The following is a 22,924-nucleotide window of genomic DNA, read 5'->3' as shown; positions in this document are numbered from 1 at the left end:
GGCAATGGAAGGATTGGGGCTGGGCAAACAGATCTGGAGGGCCTTGGCTGCAGAAGACCTGCTGAAAGGGTGCATGTTGCACATGCGTGTTCGGCAAAGTTCAATGTAGTCAGGGATGTGGCACAGGGCAGGGGTTCAGAGATGTCAGGTCAAAGGTGTGGGTTCTTGGGAGAACAAGGCGTCTGCCTAATACCAAGTAACCCACCCATTGGTGCATATCTCCCTTGAACATAGAGTTAAAGAAATTGGACTTCCTTGCTCGGGCAGGACTTAGCTGGATGGACTGGGTGTCCCCTCCAGACTCCTGGAGCCAGGGTGGCTGAGTAGCCTCGGGTCACGTGTGTCAATTACAAATGGGATCAGACCATCACCATTTTACAGCTGCTGCTTCAGAGCAACTTGCTTGGACTGGGCTCCTTCTACCCTGGAGGATAGGCAGGTTTTGCAGCCCAGGCCTAGTTCACTGACCTGGAAGGACCATTCTGAAGCAATGTATACTGCGCATGTGCTTGTAGCTCAGGTCAGGGGAGCCAAAGATCTGGAAGAGGGTAAAGGCTGGGAAAAGCCATCTCTTAGGGGTGGACTGTTGGGTGATTAAAGCATCTACCTAATTACAGTTCCTTGGTCACTGAAGTCCAAGCCTTGGTAGGGTGACTTAAACTGTTCCATGTTTATCACAATTAGGTCCTGGATAAACAATCTAAAGGAAATCAACCCTGAACATTCATTGGAAGGACTGGTGCTGAAGCTGAAGCTCCAATACTTTGGCCACCTGATACGAAGAGCCAACTCATTAGAAAAGACCCTGATGCTGGGAAAGATTGAAGGCAGAAGGAGAAGGGGATGACAGAGGACGAGATGGTTGGATGACATCACCAACTGGATGGACATGAGTTTGAGCAAACTCTGGGAGATGGTGAAGGACAGGGAAGCCTGGTGAGCTGCAGTCCATGGGGTCACAAAAAGTTGGACACAACTTAGTGACTGAACAACAGACAGTCATGACGATAATGGATGGAGATGTTGTGAGCTATGCTAAGATAGGTTAAAAACCAAATTGAAAATTGAGCTCTATGTTAATTAATTCACCATAATGTTTTTCCTCATTGTCTCCTCTGTTTCTGGATTTTTTAATCTTTTTATTTCTTTTTCGGATTTTTTAATCTTTTTAAAAAATATTTATTTATTTTTGGCTGTACTGGGTCTTCGTTGCTTTGCATGGGCTTTCTCTAGTTTCAGGGAGTGGGGACTACTCTTCATTGTGGTGTGCAGGCTTCTCATTGTGGTGCCTTCTCTTGTTGCAGAGCATGGGTGCTGGGCATGTGGGTTTCAGTAGTAGTGGCGCATGGGGGGTAGTTTCTCCCTGGCATGTGGAACCTTCCTGGACCAGGGATTGAACCTGTGTTCCCTGCATTGGCTAGTGCATTTCTGTCCACTGTGCCACCAGGAAAGTCCTTGTTTCCTGGTTTTTAGACATAGTTTTACTCATTTTTTCTTGAATATCAAACTTACTATGCTTACTGTAGAAAAAAGAGAATCTTATTTATTAAAAGCTATGCAAATGCTCTCCAAACTCAGAAGATACAGCGAAGGTGACTGGGAAGACTGGAAAGACAGGAGACTGAGCACAAACCAGTGCAGCATGCTTTTGATCGGGGGCCTCTGAGCAAACTCCTGGGTACTCCTAAGGACGAAACTCTTCTTCTACCCCCAATTCTTCTTTTGCTGGATCTTGTGAAACAGTGTGGGGGAGTGCAAAAGGCACCACCATATTGGGAGCAGGGCAGACCTAGTTTGAAACTCTGTTGCTATGGTGAGCATCTTGGTATAATTTTTAAAGCTTGCTGAACTTTTGCCTCCTCATCCATAGAGTGGGGGATAATAATACTTAATCTGCAGAGTTATTATGAGATTAGAAGGTGAGGATACTTGTCACGTGCCTGGTACTTTGCAGGTAGGGGTTTAAAACAGAAGCAAGTGGATCCAATCTCCTATCTAATATCAGAGTAGGCACTACTAGGATATTATACAGGGGCCTGGCCGTGAGATCTGTCGGGAGATTGACTGCCCTCCTTCCATCCTTAGTGCTCAGGCATGACAGTAGTATCTCCTTTTCTACATGAGGCTCACATGTAACCTATCACTTCATTACCCGTCGTTCCAGCAGCACTGAGGATGAGCTAGGAAGAATTTCCTTCTCCCTTCCACACTCCTCTCCTAGGCTCCAGGATTTGTATCTATTTTTCCCTCTGGACAGCACACCCTTCATGTTTAACTAAGCCTGGTTGTTGTTTAGTTGTTCAGTCATGTCCAACTCTTTCATGACCCCATGGACTGTAGCCCGCCAGGCTCCTCTGTCCTTGGGATTTTCCAGACAAGAACACGGGAGTGAGTTGCCATTGCCTGCTGTAGGGGACCTTCCTGACCCAGGGATCAAACCCACATCTTCTGTATTGGCAGGTGGATTCTTTACTGCTAAACCAACTAAGCCTGGCTATTTATTGCCTGTTTAAAATCATGGCTTTTGCATGTGCTTTGGGGCGAAGAAGGCATCTGAGAGCCACAGTAGATGCTCCCAACCCCTTAAGCCCAATAGATGCCTGATCTCAGTCCTCTTGCCCTGCACGTGGCTCTCGGCTCTGTCTTGGTGATATGTCAAACAGGGGTCACTCTTTTTTGTGTCCTTCTGGAAGGGAAGAAGAGTCCTGTTAAACACGTGCAGAACTAGCCCAGGAAGGTAAGGTGACCACATTAGAAAAACAGGGTGACTGTATTTTCAGAAACAGTATGAGGATCCAGGGGCAAAGTAGCTATTTAACCTTCATTTAAAAAAAATTATTTATTTTTGACTGTGCTGGGTCTTCGTTACTGTCTGGGATTTTCTGTAGTTGCAACCAGCAGTGGCTTCTCTTGTAACCGAGCATAGCTCTAGGGTGTGTGGGCTTCAGTCGTTCTAGAACTCTAGAGTACAGCTCATAGCTGTGGTGTGTGGGCCTAGTTGCTCTGAGGCATGTGGGATCTTTCTGGATCAGGGATTGAACCAGAGGCTCCTGAATAGGCAGGCAGATTTTTTGCCACTGAGCCACCAGGGAAGCCCCTCAACCTTCATTTTTATTGAGAGATGAAGTCAAGTAACTCTGAGTATATAGAGGAGGAATCTGTTTTAGACAGTTCTAAGCTCAACATTCAGAAAACTAAGATCATGGCATCTGGTCCCATCACTTCATGGGAAATAGATGGGGAAACAGTGGAAACAGTGTCAGACTTTATTTTTGGGGGCTCCAAAATCACTGCAGATGGTGATTGCAGCCTTGAAATTAAAAGACGCTTACTCCTTGGAAGGAAAGTTATGACCAACCTAGACAGCATACTAAAAAGCAGAGACATTACTTTGCCAACAAAGGTCCGACTAGTCAAGGCTATGGTTTTTCCAGTGGTCATGTATGGATGTGAGAGTTGGATAGTGAAGAAATCTGAGCACTGAAAAATTGATGCTTTTGAGCTGTGGTGTTGGAGAAGACTCTTGAGAGTCCCTTGGACTGCAAGGAGATCCAACCAGTCCATCCTAAAGGAGATCAGTCCTGGGTGTTCATTGGAAGGACTGATGCTGAAGCTGAAACTCCAGTACTTTGGCCACCTCATGCAAAGAGTTGACTCATTGGAAAAGACCCTGATGCTGGGAGGGACTCAGGGCAGGAAAAGAAGGTGACGACAGAGGATGAGATGGTTGGATGGCATCATTGACTCGATGGGCATGAGTTTCAGTAAACTCCGGGAGTGTGTGATGGACAGGAAGGCCTGGCGTGCTGTGATTCATGGGGTAGCAAAGAGTCGGACACGACTGAGTGACTGAACTGAACTGAACTGAACTGAAGTGATGTCTACACTGTTTCTCACTAGGGCAGCATCCCCCACTCCACACAGGCCGGTTAACTCTCTAAGAGTTATACAAAATGACTTTTAAAATGATTGCTTAAATTTAACTTCAAAGATCTTTGCTATCTCTTGTCTTTACGGGTGGTGTAGGTTTCTTTCTGTAAGAAGCACTTCTGAAGTGGTAAGGAAAATACAATATGATTTGAGAAAGTTTAGTAAAATTATAAATATTGCCTTCAATCTTCTCACTTTTTTTTATTAATCACTTGGTATTATCTTTAATTAAGTACAAAGACTTTTCCAATCACATCACATAGAGATCATTTTATCCACTGCTCTGTTTGGCTGCCAGTCTCTTGTCTCTCTCCTCAGCAATAGAAAGAAAGTGAAGTCACTCAGTCATGTCCAATTCTTTGTGACCCCATGGACTGTAGCCCACCAGGCTCTTCCATCCATGGAGTTTTCTAGGCAAGAGTACTTGAGTGGGTTGCCATTTCCTTCTCCAATGGTAAGGCGAATACCCTTTCCACGGGGAAGAGAGATCCACCATATGTTGCCTTTGCCAATAATGAAAATGTTCGAGAGCCATGTGGCAAAGTTGTTGCCATTCGCATCTTTCACGTGAACTACATCAAAAGAGCCTGGATGTCTTTCCCGGTTGGTAATCACACGAATTCTTCCCAGGTTAGCACCTCCCATCATCATGCACAGGTTACCAGTGTCAAATATGATGAAATCAGTAATCTTGCCAGTCCCCAAGTCAATTTGAATGGTGTCATTCACCTTGATGAGGGGATTGGGGTAATGGATGGTGCGAGCATCATGGGTCACCAGATGAGGGATTCCTTTTATCCCCACAAAGATCTTTCTTACTTTGCACAACTTATACTTGGCCTCCTCAGGTATAATACTGAAAGGTTGCTGCTGAACCATGAAAGACACCTTGATTCTTGGCCTCCGGGGGAGAAGAATTCAATCCAGGGCCAGAGATGAGGCTTGATCGCTCAAAGCTTTTGTGTAATAGAATTTTATTAAAGTATAAAAGAGATAGAGAAAACTTCTGACATAGACATCAGAAGGGGGCAGAGAGGCAGAAAGAGTGCCCCCTCACTAGTGTTAGCAATGGAGTTATATACTTTTTAATTACTTATTAAAATGAGTCAAAAGAATGTCTGGAGGTTGTAAAGACTTCACTAGACCCACTCCCATAATTTACATTTTAAGATAACAGGATTAGCCAGAAGGTTTTCTCCAGAGACTGTCCTCAAGCAGGATACATTATTGTTACATAATCCTAAGGAATATAGAGGGGAAAAAAAACATTTGTCCTTTCTTCCTCCCTGAGAATTCCAGACCCCTCTCTCCTTGGGAACCCCTGGACTTCTTATCAACATGCCTAGGAATTGACTCTCTCAATACAATGAACAGCAAAGCGATCCTTGGTGTCATAGATCAAATGAAAATTCTCTCCAGTCTTATCAACGCTGATGACATTCATAAAAGCAGTAGGGTAGGTTGTATTGGTGTGGACTTTGCCTTTGATCTTAATGAAATGCTGCATGCAAATCTTCTTCATTTCATCTCCTGTTAGGGCATACTTAAATCTGCTCTTTAGGAAAATGATTAGGGGCAGACATTCTCTCAGCTTGTGGGAAGCGGTAGATGGACAAGGGGCAAACACACCAGTCAGTTTCTCCAGCATCCAATGTTTTGGAGCTTCAATGTTCTGGAGGCCTGCCTTCTTCCCAACCTTCTCACTTTGCTCAACTATTTCTATTTTTCCATATTATTTTTCCTCATGCATACACATATCTATTTAATTGCAATCAATTTGAATATTATTTTGAAATGTATATTAATTTTATACTATGAAGTCTTCTTCATATTTTATAGACTTTCTATTATAATTTTAATTTCTGTGTAATATTCCATCTTGTTCATGTAAAGTTATTAAATCATCAGGCTGCTGCATCTATTTAGCTTTTCAACAGATATTTTCAGTGTATGATATATACTTGGGACTGTGCAAGGTCGACCTTTTAATGCTGTGGATGACTAGGCCAAAAGTTGTGAATTTTTTCCAACAAATGCTTTGCGTTAACAATCCAAAATGATTGTACTAGTATATCTTGTGACAAGCAGTACATGAGTTCATTAATTTTGCCCTGTGCTCACTAGCATTAAGTGTTATCATTTTTTATGGTTTTTCTAAAAGCATCATTTCCCACAAAATCCTAAAATAATCAGGAGAAAGCAGCGTTTACTGCTCTGAAGTTGTCTGTTTTCAGGTCTTGCTTACATGATGGCGATGAGGTTTTAATTAGGTAACCATGCTATCTTTTTCTTTTTCTTTCATGCAAGTGTTTTCAGTTGAGGGGAAATGTTCAGCTATTGACTCAGATTCATATCAACCCTTTGCTTTAACACCTCCAACAAGTTCCTTGAAGACAGACCACGTGAAGGCAGAGGTGAGCTGGTGGTGGGTATGGAGGTGGTGACATGAAGTTGCCCAGTGACTCAAAACAGACCAGACCCAACTCAGGGAGAGGCCACGTCTGGCACCTGATGTGTGGGCTTCCCCCCACCCCGGTCCTCCCACTCAGGCTGCTTCCTGCAGGAAGATCTTTGAAAGAAGAAGAAAGATTATTATATTCAATACTTAGAAAAAAGCTTGATAGACACGGCTGGCTTCTAAAAATTGCTGAGCTTAATAGAAAAGACTTTTGAAACCTTGCTTGGATCCAGAAATCCTCACTCTGTAGAGCAGCTGATTCAAGATTTTAAAAAATGAATCTTCTCTTGTGGTTCTCTTCTTGCATTTATTCATGCATATTTATTCCCCAGTGTGTTTCAAAAAGGGTCTGGTGCACATTTCCTTTTCTCCAGAGGGAGAATGGAAATTTAAAAAAGAGTCAGGCTTCTGTCAAGCCAGGCAAAGCAGTGGGGAGCTCTGCTGAAGAGATATGGAGCTATGACTTCAGAGTATTACGGGTAACAGTGAGAAATAGCAGAGAGCTGCAGGCAGATAAGCAGGCTATTGATAAAGATCATATTTAAAAAAAAAATTTCTTAAAGAGATTCTGAACATAGGTATCCCTCATTTTATTGTGTTTGACTTTATTGTGCTCTGCAAATACTGCAGCTTTTACAAATTGAAGATTGCCAGCTCCATGTTATGAAATGATGGTTAACATGTGTTTTAGCAATAAACTGTTTTTAAATTAAGGTACGCACATTGCTTTTTTAGTTATTTTTAAAATTTTATTTATTTTTAAGTTGAAATATAGTTAATTTGGGCTTCTGCCTGCAATGCAGAAGATCCAGGTTCAATCCCTGGGTAGGAAAGATCCCCTGGATAAAAGAACGGCAACCCACTCCAGTATTCTTATCTGGAGAGTTCCACGGACAGAGGAGCTTGGTAGGCTACTGTCCATGGGGTCACAAAGAGTCCAACATGACTGAGCGATTGACACATTTATAGTTGATTTATATTGATGTGTTAGTTTCAAGTGTACAGCAAAGGGATTCAATTATTTTTCAGATTCTTTACCATTATAAGTTATCATAAGATACTGAGTATAGCTCCCTGGGCTGTTCAGTAGATAAGGTATGTACATTGTTTTTTAAGACACAGTGCTCTTGCACACTTAATAGACTTCAGTACAGTGTAAACATAATGGGAAACCAAAAAAAAAAAAAAATTGTGTGTGACTGGCTTTATTGCAATATTCACTTTTTTGTGGTAGTCGGACCAAACCCTCAGCATCTGTGAGGTATGCCTATATTTTGAAGTGGATGCAGTGATCAATTCCTACAGGAAGAAGATACAGGAAATGAACATCATTCTGCTTTTTAAAACAGGGAAATTAATTTGCAAGCTCAGGGAAAACTGTGGATGGAGTGTATTGCCTTTGTGCTGGCTCTTAAGGAAGTATGTGCTGTGCTAGAGAAGACTGTATACCATTTGACTGAATGTTATTGTTGTCAGATGTACCCAGATCTGCTGCAGCAAATAGTAACCTCTTCCAGCCCATGGGATGGTCTCTGAGGCACAGGGCTCTGTCCTTGACCTTGGCTTTTTCCTGTTCAAGAATATGACTCGACTGAGGAAAGAAACATTATACAATCCAGCAGATGGGACAAAGCTCAGAGGGACCTAGTAACAGTGATGGCAGGACAGAGATTTGAAAATAATTTTAGTGGCCTGGAATTAAAAACTGAAACTGAAACTAACATGATGAAGTGAAAAACTTCAAAGATTTTAAGAAAGTAATTGTTCAAATATAGAACAAGAACGGTTCCTGGGAAAAGATCTGGGAGTAATGAGATGCAGCAGCTAAAGAGATGATGGGGATTCAGAGACACGCAGGCTCTAGATAAACTTGAAAACATTTGCCTGTGGACGCTGGTCCAGCATTCCCTGGCCTGAAGTTCCCTAGAATTTCCATCTGAGGAACTCAGAGGCAGCAGTGCAGGCCCCCAGGAGGGTTAGAAGGCTTGAGAACAAAGAAGAAGCAAACAACCCCCCCAACCCCTGCCACACACAAACCCTACAATAAATAGGAGTATTTTTAAAAAGTGTGAAATATAAAGGGGGACTTGAGAGTTATTCTTAAATCTTGCAAAAGGTTTTATATAGAGGTGGAACTGACTAGTTTTAGGTGACATCGTATACCAGAAGTAGTTCTCTAAACCTCTCTAATCCCATCTTCACCCACTCGGTTCCCAGCAGTTCCTCTAACAAGGCTTCCCTGAGTGTCTGGAAAAAATATCAGCCCATCATCCTTTCTCCTATACTCCTCTCCCTGCTGTGTTTTTCTTCACAACACATGAAAGCAACTGAATACTGATATTTACTTGTTTCTGGGCGGTTTTGAGAGGCAGTATGCCTTGGTGAATGATAACTAGGCTACTAGGCAGTAGAGTCTGACTTCCTGATTCAGAGCCCAGTCTTGTCTCTTCCTAAGCACTTGACTTTAGGCATGTTTGCTGACCTTTCTGAACTCCTCATCCCCTCCGTCTCCTCATCTATAAATGGGAGATAGTGAGCTTCACAGGGTGAGCTTGTGCTCAGTTTCCCAGTTGTGTCTGACTCTTTGTGACCACATGGACTCTAGCCCGCCAGCCTCCTCTGACCATGGGATTCTCCAGGCAAGAAGATGAGTGGGTTGGCATTTCCTCCTCCAGGGGATCTTCTGACCCAGGGATTGAACCCACATCTCCTGCATCTCTTGCATTGCCGGCAGATTCTTTACCTCTTGAGCCATTGGAGAAGCCCCTCATAGGGTAGTTTTAAGCATGAAATGAGTGTTTTCCTGCAAAGAGCTTAGAAACATACCCACCTATGTCCTCAAAATCTGTTTTCTGTTCTTGTTTTTCATTATTACCACATAAGAATGCAAACCTCCAGAAAAGCAGGAACTCTCTTATGTTTTAGTCCTATGACAAAGTAGGTGCTCTCTAAAAATTTATTGAGCCAGTAAGTTTAATGTGTGGAAGTTTCAAGCAGCCAGATGGTATTTTGTTGTAAATGGGAAGGAACTTGCCCCAAATCAAAGCTCATTAAGATCAGAAAGGCTGTCTGGGAGGTAATGGATCCAGGCACCTGAGATATGGAGGAAAGGGTTGGTGGTTCTTGATTTGGGTGGGGTATGAAACATTCTGCTTAGGGTAGGATGGAGGAGCTGTAGTCTCTGAGTGGGGAAGTGATCTGATGATGAGACAAAGATCATCACTGACTTCATGCCAGATTTGACTCCTGTGTGGGCTTTCGAGGTGGCCCAGTGGTAAAGAATCTGCCGGCCAAGTGGGAGATGCAGGAGATGTGGGTTCGATTCCTTGGGTTGGGAAGATGCTCTGTAGTAGGAAATGGCAACCCACTCCAGTATTCTTGCCTGGGAAATCCCATAGACAGAAGAGCTTGGAGGGCTACAGTCCATGGGGTCACAGAGAGTCTGACATGACTGAGCGACTAAACAACAACAAGGGTTCCTTTGTGTGTAAATAACAGAAACAGACCCTGGGGCTTACAGCTCACTGGGAAGCTGGAGAAGCAGGCTTGGCAAACAGGAGGGGACCAGCTTGGTCCTGGTGGGTCAGGAGGTAGGGAGCACAAGATACTTTAATCATAATTCTGAGTGATATGTCTTCACTGGCTTCTGCAATGTGAATGGGGTGGATGCTCTCCTATGAAGACCCACAAAAGAGGAAATACCCGCAAGCAGGAAGTAGGTTGGTTGCTGGGGAGTATGGCCAACATCCCCTGTCCCAACCTGTTGAATGTACATCTTCCTGATGAGCTCTGGTGCTGGGAGGACATTCTTGTTCTGCAGACCTGGGTCATGAAGAGAATTTGTGCTCAGTCCCCAGCTAGCAGCCTCTCCTGTGCTATTTCTTCATCTGCCAGTCATCCCGCTTGGTAATGTCCAGTGAGTCTCTTCATGGACCACAGTTGATTCCTCACATGTGGTGACTTGGTGACTGTAACCTTAATGGTCTTGTAACACTAACAGTGCTTCCTGGTGCTCAGTGATAAAGAATGTGCCAAGATTCCCCTGGAGAAAGAAATGGAAACCCACTCCAGTATTCAAGCCTGGGAAATTCCATGGACAGAGGAGCCTGTCAGGCTACAGTCCATGAGGTCACAAAAGAGTCAGACACGACTTAGCGACTAAACAACAACAAACACTAACAGGAGTCCTATAATATTCAGAAAAATGATTGCTACCATGTCTGAGACTGCTCCAGATGTCAAGCACTGAGTCTGGCCATTTACACACATTACTGCGTTATTTTGGGGGGCTCTAAAATCACTGCAGATGATGACTGCAGCCATGAAATTAAAAGACACTCCTTGTAAGAAAAGCTATGACCGACCTAGACAGCATATTAAAAAGCAGAGACATTACTTTGCCAACAGAGGTCCATCTAGTCAAAGCTATAGTTTTTCCAATAATCATGTATAGATGTGAGGGTTGGACTGTAAAGAAAGCTGAGTGCTGAAGAATTGATGCTTTTGAACTGTGGTGTTGGAGAAGACTCTTGAGAGTTCCTTGGACTGCAAGGTTATCCAACCAGCCAATCGTGAAGGAAATCAGTCCTGGGTGTTCATTGGAAGGACTGATGCTGAAGCTGAAACTCCAATTCTTTGGCCACCTGATGTGAAGAACTGACTCATTGGAAAAGACCTTGATGCTGGGAAAGATTGAAGGCAGGAGGAGAAGGGGACTACAGAGGATGAGATGGTTGGATGGCATTACCGACTTGATGGACATGAGTTTGAGTAAGCTCCAGGAGTTGGTGATGGACAGGGAAGCCTGGCATGCTGCAGTCCATGGGGCTGCAAAGAGTCAGACATGACTGAGCGACTGAACTGACCGACTGACTGCTTTAAATCCTCATGTCCTTGAGGAAGTTATACTTTTTCCATTTGATAAATGGAGAAACTGATGCTGATAAAGGTAAAGTAACTTTGCCAAGGTTGTTGAGTGGGGAAACATGAAGCTGGGATTTGTAAGCCTTTGTTGGCCTCTGAGTCTCCCATCATGTAGGCAGAAAACCGAAGGTGATGAGATCTTCCATCTTTACTTTTGCAAAATGTCAATAGAAGATCTATCACCTGGAGGTTGGTCTTCTTTAATTTACTTCATTAAGCAAATATATGTACTTGTAAAGAAACTTCTAAATAATAACCCTGGCCCCTGGCCCAGCCACATAGGTGCATTCAAATCCCAGCAGGCATGGATAGTCTGCCCTGGAGAAGGTGCAGCTTGAGAGCTGGAGACTGGGAGTGTCCCCTCTCACATCTCTTCTTGGTCACTGCCTTTCTTTCCCATCCTAGGAAGAGCATGCCATATCCTGTTCACTTTCCCTGTCTTGTCTGAATTTTTCTCTTCTCTCTCTTCCTTCTTCTCCCCTTCTCATCCATTCTTTTGTGTCTTTCTTCTTCTAGCTTAAGACTATTTCTCTTCTTGCCCAGATACCTTAGGAAAATCTCCCTCATTCACTAACTTCTTTTTTGTCTCCTCCTTTTCCTCTTTTAATTTGCTTAGTTGATTTGTTCACCAAAAAAAAAAAAAAAGAGAAATCTTAATAATAATAAACTCATGAATATTGCCACCAATGTATCTGTATAAAGGAAAGGAAAGTTCTAGATCTGAACTGATATTAGACAGTTGGGACAACCAGGATATAAAGTCCTGGAAGTCAGTTTGGAAAATTCACACAAGTGGATTTTATTCTCAAGCACAGGAATTCAATGAGTGAAACTGTTCAATGGTGGGCTGTGAGCTGAGACCAGGAAGGCAGAAAAATAATTCAATAAGAATACTCCATGCCCTTAAGGAACTCTCCATCTAATTTTACTCGTTATTTAGAATCACTTTGGGGTATTAATTTCTTTTCTTTTTTTTTTTTTCATTTATTTTTATTAGTTGGAGGCTGATTACTTTACAATATTGTAGTGGTTTTTGCCATACATTGACATGAATCAGCCATGGATTTACATGTATTCCCCATCCCGATCCCCCCTCCCGCCTCCCTCCCCACCCCATCCCTCTGGGTCTTCTCAGTGCACCAGCCCCAAGCACTTGTCTCATGCATCCAACCTGGGCTGGTGATCTGTTTCACCCTTGATAATATACATGTTTCGATGCTGTTCTCTCAAAACATCCCACCCTCACCCTCTCCCACACACTCACACCTCCCCCCAAGTGGTTTTTTCTTTTTGCTAATGTGTACCATTTCAGCTATTTAGTGGGATAGAAATGTTTTATAGGTGGTTTTGGAACCTAGTCATCTTTTATAAGCAAATAATTCTATGGGGAAAATGGGTTTTCAGCTTGCAAAAACAGTTAAACACAAATGGGGCACTATTCTTTTGTAGTTGGGGGTTGATTACCTGTCAGAGTGTTGTTGGGGTTCTTCTCTAAGTTATTAGAGTGACTTGTGGCCAACAGCAATCTGTATCTGGCACCATCTGGTGTCTGGAGGTAAAGGAAGTGCTGCTCTCAACATTTATTCTAAGACTTGACCTTAGTATGACATCAAGAAAGCCCCAAGTCGGAAATGATACCCAAAGAGGTAGATACAGGTTTCTGAATGGGTCCTGTTATCTCCACCAACCATTGGCATTGAACTTTGGCTTTTAGCTTTCTGCCCATCCTCCTGTCACCTTTCCTGACTCCTGCCACTCTTCATCTGTCTGGGACACTTTACCACATCAGTGAGCCACTCTGTCAACGGAAGTCTAGTGGTGGTCTGGGAATGGATGTTGTTGTGGGGGAGATTGGGGTACAGGGCCACTGGCAGTCTTGGTTCTCCACTGACAACTGAGGGAAGATGCAAGTGAAATGACATAAGGGCTTTGTTGACTGTGGCCAGTGTGGTTATGATGGTGATGATTACACATGATGGAAAGCTTATGCAGGAGAAGAAGGGGAAGGAGGAGGTGAGTGCTCAAGTCTTCTATTCCTGGAAGTCATGAAAGGAGCAGCAATACTGCATACTTCAGAATAGACAGTCAGGGGAGTCTGTTTAGATAAAAGCTAGTCATGAAAAGTAGGCTGGGTCCACAAGGCCAGACTCGGACTTACACTGGGCAGACGGTCCAAAGAGAGGTGGGCCAATTTGATAGACTCTTCTCTTTTGCATTTCCTTTCAGATTTGATTTTTTGTTTTTTAACATCAGTGATGGGACCAAGGCTCTGTGAAGGTATGAGGTACGAGTCACTAGAGAGAAGAGAATTAAGAACATGTATATTTCTCAGTGGAAAGGCCCTCAGGTGCATAAGGAAGGTGACTAGGTAGTTACTTGTGTGTCTATCAGCAAATTCTGACATCCTGGCTTTTGAAAGCTACCTTTGTGGTTGATAAACCAGAACACCCTAAATATTATCACTGGCATCTAGCACCCTTGTCTGAGCACTCATAAATGCTCAGAAGATGTATCATTAAGTTAGCAAATTACTTATTCAGCCAGTGTTCACTAAATGCTAGACTTCACTGGTGGTTTAGATGGTAAAGAATTCACCTGCAATGCAGGAAACCCAGGTTGAATCCCTGGGTCAGGAATATCTCCTGGAGAAGGGAATGGCTACCCACTCCATTATTCTTTCCTGGAGAATTCCATGGACAGAGGAGCCTGGCAGGCTGTAGGCCATGGGGTCGCAAAGAATCAGACAGGACTGAGAATGAAGCACACACACTCATCTTACAGATGAGGAAACTGAGGCCCAGAGAGGCAGGAAGTCTATCCCACAGGTCAGTGGGATGGCCAGGGCTCTGATCCCATCAGTGGTCCAGGATTCCTTCCCTTAGCATTGCAGGGTTCTGTGCTCTCTGGAAAACTGCCATTCGGAAGATGAGATTCAACTCTGTTTGTTGTTGCCACCTCTTGGTCAACGAGACTCAGCCTGCACCCCTTCCCTGAGGCTCTGCCCCTGCCACAACCACCCTGCTTATCCTTCTGGAGTTTGGATATCCTTGGAAGAAACGAACCCTCCTTTTGGCACTGAGAGCGGTGTCCAAGCAGTGGGTGTATCTGGAATAATTGGGGGCTTGAGAATATGGCTGAGGATTGATGTAGTATACAACTCAGACATCTGTTCTTTCATCAGATATCCATTGAGCACCAACTAGGTAATAGGCATCATGAAACAGGCTGAGATAACTGGCTGGTTTTTAGGCTAATGAGAAATAAGCAATTAGAATGCAGCCTTGGAAGTGCCAGGAGGTGAAAAACAGGAGCCATATGAGCACATGGAGAAGCCATCAAACCCAGTGTGGGCCGGGGATGAGCAGAGTCATGGGCGCTTAGGCCAAGATTTAGTGGGGACAAACTTTCCAGGCAGAAGAAAAGCCCCCAAATGGATGAGGTTAGGAGGGAGATAGAGACAGAAATGTGATCAGGCCAAGGTATATTCAGGGTCTGCTCAGTGTCTGAAGCTCTGCCTGCTGGTGTGGGGCTGTGAGATGGGAAAGGTCAGTGGAGCAGATGGTGAAGACTCTGTGAGACATTTATGGAACTTGGGTTTTAAATGATAGGTAGTGGGGAGCCATCCCTCTTATTTAATAAAAACTTACAGAAGACTTGGTGCCAGATGTTGTTCTAAGCTCAGTATTAACCTCAATCATTCTTTAAAGCAGTTCTTTAAATTTTTTTTATTCATCTATTTATTTATCTATTTTTGGCTGCACTGGGTCTTTGTTGCCATCTAAGGGTTTTCTCTAGTTGCTTTGAGTGGGGGCTACTCTACTCTGGTACATGGGCTTCTCATTGCCGTGGTTTCTCTTGTTGCAGAGCCCAGGTTCTAGGGCCCAGGGGCTTCAGTAGTTGTGGTGCATGGGCTTAGCTGCTCCATGGCATGTGGAATTATCCTGCACCAAGGATCAAACCAGTGTTTCCTGCATTAGTAGGTGGATTCTTTTTTTTTTTTTTTCCCAGATGTTCAAGCTGATTTTATTTATTTATTTATTTTTTCATTTATTTTTATTAGTTGTAGGCTAATTACTTTACAGTATTGTAGTGGTTTTTTTGCCATACATTGACATGAATCAGCCATGGATTTACATGTGTTCCCCATCCTGATCCCCCCTCCCACCTTCCTCCCCATCCCATCCCTCTGGGTCTTCCCAGTGCACCAGCCCTGAGCACTTGTCTCATGCATCCAACCTGGGCTGGCGATCTGTTTCACACTTGATAATGTACATGTTTCAATGCTATTCTCTCAGATCATCCCACTCTCACCTTCTCCCACAGAGTCCAAAAGTCTGTTCTGTACATCTCTGTCTCTTTTTCTGTCCTGCATATAGGGTTATCGTTACCATCTTTTTAAATTCCATATATATGCCTTAGTATACCGTATTGGTGTTTATCTTTCTGGCTTACTTCACTCTGTATAATGGGCTCCAGTTTCATCTATCTCATTAGAACTGAGTCAAATGTATTCTTTTTAATGGCTGAGTAATCTTCCATGGTGTATATGTACCATAGCTTTCTTATCCATTCATCTGCTGATGGGCATCTAGGTTGCTTCCATGTCCTGGCTATTATAAACAGTGCTGCGATGAACACTGGGGTACACGTATGTCTTTCAGATCTGGTTTCCTCAGTGTGTATGCCCAGAAGTGGGATTGCTGCGTCATATGGCAGTTCTATTTCCAGTTTTTTAAGGAAATCTCCACACTGTTCTCCATAGTGGCTGTACTAGTTTGCATTCCCACCAGCAGTTTAAGAGGGTTCCCATTTCTCCACACTCTCTCCAGCATTTATTGCTTGTAGATTTTTGAATAGCAGCCATTCTGACTGGCATGTAGTGGTACCTCTTTGTGGTTTTGATTTGCATTTCTCTGATAATGAGTGATGTTGAGCATCTTTTCTTGTGTTTGTTAGCCACCTGTATTTCTTCTTTGGAGAAATGTCTGTTTAGTTCTTTGGCCCATTTTTTGATTGGGTCATTTATTTTTCTGGAATTGAGCTGCAGGAGTTGCTTGCATATTTTTGAGATTAATCCTTTGTCTGTTGCTTCATTTGCTATTATTTTCTTCCATTCTGAAGGCCGTCTTTTCACCTTGCTTATAGTTTCCTATGTTGTGCAAAAGCTTTTGAGTTTCATTAGGTCCCATTTGTTTATTTTTGCTTTTATTTCCAATATTCTGGGAGGTGGGTCATAGAGGATCCTGCTGTGATTTATGTCGGAAAGTGTTTTGCCTATGTTCTCCTCTAGGAGTTTTATAGTTTCTGGTCTTACATTTAGATCTTTAATCCATTTTGAGTTTATTTTTGTGTATGGTGTTAGAAAGTGTTCTAGTTTCATTCTTTTACAAGTGGTTGACCAGTTTTCCCAGCACCACTTGTTAAAGAGGTTGTCTTTTTTCCATTGTATATTCTTGCCTCCTTTGTTGAAGATAAGGTGTCCATAGATATGTGGATTTATCTCTGGGCTTTCTATTTTGTTCTGTTGATCTATATTTCTATCTTTATGCCAGTACCATACTGTCTTGATGACTGTGGCTTTGTAGTAGAGCCTGAAGTCAGGCAGGTTGATTCCTCCAGTTCCATTCTTCTTTCTTAAGATTACTTTGGCTATTCAAGGATTTTTGTATTTCCATACAAATTGTGAAATTATTTGTTCTAGTTCTGTGAAAAATACCATTGGTAGCTTGATAGGGATTGCATTGAATCTATAGATTGCTTTGGGTATTATACTCATTTTCACAATATTGATTCTTCTAATCCATGAAGGCAGGCGATTCTTAACCACGGGACCACCAGGAAAGTCCTCAAGCAATTCTTAGTGAGACAGATACTGCTACAAAACCCATTTTACAGATAAGGAAACCAAGGCCAAGAGAAGTGAAGTCACTTTCACAGGGTCCCCCTGGGTAGTAATGAGAGAGTCAGGATTTTAAACCAGCCAGTCCAGCTTCAGGGACCATGATCTTAGCCACTGTGCTCTGTGGCCTCATTTATGGGTTTTTAAGCAGAGAAATGTCATGACCAGACTGAATTTTGAGAAAGCCCATGTCTGCAGTGAGGGAAGACCTGCCAGTGAGGAAAGGGGCTTGAGGAGCTGCTTGGAGAAAGGTGGGTGTGTAAGAAGATGGTTGCTGTCTGCAACCACCCAGAAGTGCTGTCCCTCAACCCGGAGGTCATAGTTGCTCCCTCCACAGTGTGGACATGGAGCATCTCTTGAAAGTTTCCTGACTATTACCATTTTAGGTAAGAAACAGACACATTTTCGGGGTGTTAAGGAGAGAGCAACAGACATGACTAAGGAAATAGGAGAGGGACAATGACAGAGTTAGATCACTGAGCCGACTGCCTCCTGAGGGCTTGGTGGAAAGTTTGGAGAGGGATCAGGTAGGCAAAAAGTAGGAGGGAGTGACATAGAGAAGGGTAGGCTCTATCAGTAGTCCATGAACCCAGGAGGTGCAGAGGACTCCTCCGGGGAGTCCCAGGGGGAGGGACTCAGCACAGTCCCAATATGGTCAGGACCCAGAATGTCCCGCAGCCACAGCTAGGGGAAGCGTGGGAGGCTGGCCGTCATAGGTGAAGTCAGCCTCTCTGTCCACTGTGAGAGCCAGGCGGAAATTGAACTGCCTCTGTCCAGCTTAGCTGTGTACTCCGTCCACAAAGGGCTCTGTGATGCATCCTCATCTCTGCTCCTGGCCTGGCCCCTCACGGGCTGCTCCTGGGTCAGAGCCTCTAGGGACAGTAACTCAAGCAGACAGTGAGCTGGGAGCAGTCAGGAGCTCCTCCAATCTCAGTTGACCTGCCAGTGTCCAGCTTTGTCTATTCACCTGGAAGGCATCCCTCTTTCCTGCTGTGTGAAGGGGAAGTGGAAGTGGAAGTTTTAATTGCCCAGTCATGTCTGACTTCTTTGCGGCCCCATGGACTGAAGCCAGCCAGGCTCCTCTGTCCATGGGATTTCCCAGACAAGATTACTGAAGTGGGCTGCCATTCCCTTCTCCAGGGGATCTTCCTGACCCAGGGATCGAACCCAGGTCTCCTGCATTGCAGGAACACTACTGTCTGGGCCATCAGAGAAGGGGTGATAGAGGAAAATGGCTGAATGGACCTGACCCAAGAGGCTGCCATTTGTCAACCTGCACAGCCCCAATTCCCTAACACCTGGCATGGCACTTAGCATGACATCCTACTCAATAAGCATCAGTGAATGGATGGATGAATGCATGCAGTGTGTATAAGTCTGACTCAGTTCAGTTTATAACTGGGGATATAGAAGACACCAGGGATAGACAAATATGAGGGGTCAAGGATGTATCTAGAGTTTTGCATTCGGAAACCCAGACTGTGGAGGACTTGAGTGGACATCATTCCTGCTAGGGGAAGGGTACAATTGCTTCGGAGGCAGGCCACTATCCTCATCATTTGGAAACCTCTGAAATACTCTCTCTTTTGAAACAGAGAGAAGTGACCTGTTCAGTTCAGTTCAATTCAGTCACTCAGTCATGTCCGACTCTTTGTGACCCTATGAATCGCAGCACTCCAGGCCTCCCTGTCCATCACCAACTCCCGGAGTTTACTCAAACTCATGTCCATCAAGTTGGTGATGCCATCCAGCCATCTCATCCTCTGTCGCCCCCTTTTCCTCCTGCCTCCAATCCCTGCCAGCATCAGCGTCTTTTCCAATGAGTCAACTCTTCCCATAAGGTGGTCAAAGTATTGGAGTTTCAGCTTCAGCATCAGTCCTTCCAATGAACACCCAGGACTGATCTCCTTTAGGATGGACTGGTTGGATCTCCTTGCAGTCCAAGGGACTCTCAAGAGTCTTCTCCAACACCAGGGTTAAAAACTCACTTTGCAAGAAAACTCAGAAGAGTTGCTGAGTTACGGTGGGGAGGGTGGAGGCTGTCCTTCCCTCCCTCCCCCCTGCTGCAGGCTGACTCACTCTCCTCTGCAGCAGACAGATTGCGTCTTGCGTGGGGGCGGCTCTGCAGAGCTCAAAGCTGTTCCCTGAGAGTTATAGGGATTACAACGTGCTGCAGGGAACAATTGTTCTAAATGTGTTCTTTTAATGATACTTTATTTTTATGATCATTTCATTAATGGGTTCCTCAGAGGAAACAGCAGGTCCCACTGTCTTCGGAAAATCATTTGCTTTTCTCCTTGGGGGCACTTGGTCTATTGGCTCTGAATTTTAAACCCTGCAGTGTCAGGTCAGGCCTGACTTTAAGTGCCTCTGTGTCTGGCATGAGTCCCAGGCTAAAATCCCTTTGTAAGGCTGTTGCCTTAGGATCAGCATCTCTGGGCGTTCTTCCCCATGGCAGATGGTACCATCCTGGGGTCTGATGACTTAGCAAGGCCTCCAGAGAGGTATTACTGGCTCATTATCATCAGGGTCTGTCAGGACAGAGAGCTGACAGCCATCGAAGCCTCCAGGGCAATGAGAAGGAGCAGATATCGTGGGCGTGATTTTTCCAGGTACCCAGGCTGAAAGAGCTCACCCAGACCTGGCTGGCAGGGGCTCTCACTGCTTGCGCACTCACCCCTTAACCCTGGATAATTGCTTTTGGTTCCATTCTGTGGGAGATGTGGGCATAGTGAGCTTTCTAACCATCCCCAGCTTGCGAAGCCCTGGTAGTATGCGGTGGCCACTGGTAAAGCAGGTGCCATTCATGTCAGTGTCTGTTGTGTGAATATGAATGGGAGAGGGCTCTCAGAACAACAAGAGCTACAGTGAGTATTACTAGGAGGCAGGCTGCAAGGAATGCCCAACTGGCTTGTGGTTAATCCAGTGCAATTCAACAACTGTTTGCTGGCCGTCTGCTGAAGGCCTGGGGCAGAAAAGTGAAAGATAAATATAGCTTCTAGGAGCTCACAGACTAGCAACTGGTTCCCAAAGAATTTGATTAAAGTGCCAAGAGTTCAGTGTCCTAATACATGAAGTGGTGGTGTGTGCGTGCATGTGTGCTCAGTCACTCGTCATGTCTGACTCTTGGCGACCCCATGGACTGTAGCCTGCCAGCCTCTTCTATCCATGGGATTCTCTAGGCAAGAATACTGGAGTGTATTGCCATTCCCTTCTAAAATGGAGGTAATAAAAACTTAATGGCGGTCTTGGGAGGATTTAAAGGAATGATGCATATAAATTAAACCACTTTGCATGTGGCCTGGCACATAGTCATGCACATTACTTGTTGAAGGAATCAACAAATAAAGATGAATCAAAGAGACAAAAGTGGATCAAGCATGCATATCCTGCAGATTGCTATGAACTCTAAACTGGCATCTTAACCCATTCCCAGATGGGGGATAATAGAGGTTAGCTTGGGAAGGGGCTGACCTATTATCCAAATTAGGCAGTGTTGAAATCGTCACAGAGGGAGTGCTAGGTTGGGCTAGAGACACAAAGTCAAAGTGTCATGAGACCAAGGAGGCCTTAGCTGACTATTGGCATCCAGAGTGCAGTGTGGATGAGGGTCAGAGAGGAAGGGCAGGGTGAAGGGAGTGTGTAGAGAGAGGGTGACTGGACTTGGAGGCATGAGGCCCTACCTGCTGGGCCATCATCTCTGTTGGAGGTGTGTTTACATGAGCTGGCCTTGTCTTTCAAGGCAAGTAGAGGAAGGAAGCTCCTGCCTGGAGTGTTTACATTCATCTCTAACTCCTTATTCTGAGCACATAGTGGTGATTTAGTTGCTGAGTCATGTTCGACTCTCTTGCAACCCCATGGACTGTAGCCCACCAGGCTCTTCTGTCCATAGAATTTCCCAGGCAAAACTATTGGAGTGGGTTGCCATTTCCTTCTCCAGGGGATCTTCTTGACTCAGGGACCAAACCCACATCTCCTGCATTGGCAGGCAGTCTCCTGCCAGTTGTCAGATATAGACCATAATGAAGGACCATAAAGAAGGCTAATTGCCAAAGAATTGATGCTTTCAAACTGTGGTGCTGGAGAAGACTCCTGAGAGTCCCTTGGACAGCAAGGAGATCAAAACATTCAATCCTAAAGGAAATCCATCCTGAATATTCATTGGAAGGACTGATGCTGAAGCTGAAGTTCCAATACTTTGGCCACCTGATGTGAAGAACTGACTCATTGGAAAAGACCCTGATGTTGGGAAAGATTGAGGGCAAGAGGAGAAGGAGGCGACAGAGGACGAGATGGTTGGATGGCATCACTGACTCAACAGACAAGAGTTTGAACAAACTCAGGGAGATAGTGAAAGACAGGAAAGCCTGGTGTGTTGCAGTTCATGGGGTCACAAAAAATCAGACGACTTAGGACTGAAGAACAACAACTCCTGCATTTCAGGCAGATTCTTTACCAGCTGATTCTATACCAGGGAAGCCATAGTATTAAATTAATACCTACATATTGAATAGAATCTTATTTCCCTTCTACTTCTTCTGCTGGTTCTTAGCATAGTGTAATAGTTCAGAGTGGGGACTACAGGGCCAGGCCACCTGTGTGTATATCTGCTCGGCCACTTAGTAGATGTGCAGCCTTGCTGGGCAATCTCTCTTGGACTCAGTTTTCTCATTTGTTAAATATGAAAAGTATCTCATAGGGATATTATGAGGATTGGAGGAGTTAGCATAAGTAAAATGCCTAGAATAGTGCCTCACACATTCTCAATTCTCCATAACTTTCAGACATCACTATTACTGCTTTCACCATTGAAATAAAGATCTGTGGGATTCTGGTGGATAACCAAATATGGGAGTCCTGATTTGGAAGAAGGACCTTTGGATCTAATCCTGTATTGCTGTATCCTAAGGCCCAGGGCCTAACACATAGTAGGTGCTCATAGTAAATATTGTTATTTTCAATTGTGTAGAGTGGACTTGCTGGGGCAGAGAGGGGGAGGGTTAATTTTGAATTTATGCTGGATCTGCTTCTGTGACTTTAACTGTCATCTTGCCACTTTTGTAAGCATACTTAATGACCTGCCTCAGGGAGATAACCTGAGCTCCTCACCTGTGAAGGAATGTAAAGAAGTGACACTGACACATTTCCCTGCCCAAGGCTTGCCATTCTATGGCACATTTGCAAGGACTGACTAGTCTTTTTACTTTGTTTCCTCACCTCCCCCAACTTCTCTTCCGTAAAAGAACCTGGCAACCAGGCCCTGACAAGATGGTTATTTTGAGGCGCTAGTTTGCCTTCTTCTTGGTCAACTGACTCTTGAATAAAGTTCCTTCCTTATCCCAACACCTCCTCTGGGATTCATTGACTTACCTTGAGGCCAGCAGAGCATGCTCCTTCAGGAAGGTGAGGGTTTGGGACGCAGGCATGGTTGGGATCCTTGAGCAAACGATTTGGGGTCTGACCCGAAATGGGAAGTTGGGAAGGCAAGGGAGAGGGACAAGTAAGAATGACTTTGACCGGGGCCAGCTCCATACTTGTGTGGCAGAAGTCTGAGTTTAGGTCTGTGTTCAGCTTTTTACTTTGAATAGGATGGGAATTGGGATGGGGATAAATATTTCTCATCATCTAGTATCTTACCTGTAAAGTGGATATGATAATACCAGAAATATGTCCTCCTTTTCTGGATCATGTGTTTGTTAGTGAGCACCAAGTGA

The 22,924-nt window shown here is 44.3% G+C and overlaps 1 protein-coding gene across 1 annotated transcript; it reads right to left on the bottom strand.

Moving 5' to 3' along the window:
• Positions 1 to 4,125: 4,125 nt before the first annotated feature.
• LOC122451749 (40S ribosomal protein S4, X isoform-like) lies at positions 4,126 to 22,636 on the bottom strand. Its single transcript, XM_043484661.1, has 7 exons — positions 22,581 to 22,636; positions 13,470 to 13,605; positions 12,776 to 12,860; positions 10,091 to 10,210; positions 5,285 to 5,649; positions 4,386 to 4,797; positions 4,126 to 4,254 (listed from the first exon to the last, which is right to left on the bottom strand). Exons 1-7 carry the CDS (start codon positions 22,634 to 22,636, stop codon positions 4,202 to 4,204), a joined length of 1,227 nt encoding a protein of 408 aa, XP_043340596.1. The 3' UTR covers positions 4,126 to 4,201.
• Between the last annotated feature and the right edge of the window lie 288 nt (positions 22,637 to 22,924).

The sequence above is a fragment of the Cervus canadensis genome, chromosome 13 (assembly GCF_019320065.1).
Source record: "Cervus canadensis isolate Bull #8, Minnesota chromosome 13, ASM1932006v1, whole genome shotgun sequence".
Classification (NCBI taxonomy): Eukaryota; Metazoa; Chordata; class Mammalia; order Artiodactyla; family Cervidae; genus Cervus; species Cervus canadensis.
This window is presented reverse-complemented; position numbering and strand designations above follow the sequence as displayed.

Bases quoted from the DNA above. Each gene is read 5' to 3' on its own strand.
- LOC122451749 (XM_043484661.1), bottom strand. From the start codon at position 22,636: ATGCCTGCGTCCCAAACCCTCACCTTCCTGAAGGAGCATGCTCTGCTG. The intron at 5,650-10,090 runs GTATTTCCTCTT...ATGGAAAAATAG, and splicing joins AACCTACTTCCTGCTTGCGG to AAATAGTTGAGCAAAGTGAG. The intron at 4,255-4,385 runs CCATTGGAGAAG...TTCACTTTCTTT, and splicing joins TGGAAAGGGTATTCGCCTTA to CTATTGCTGAGGAGAGAGAC.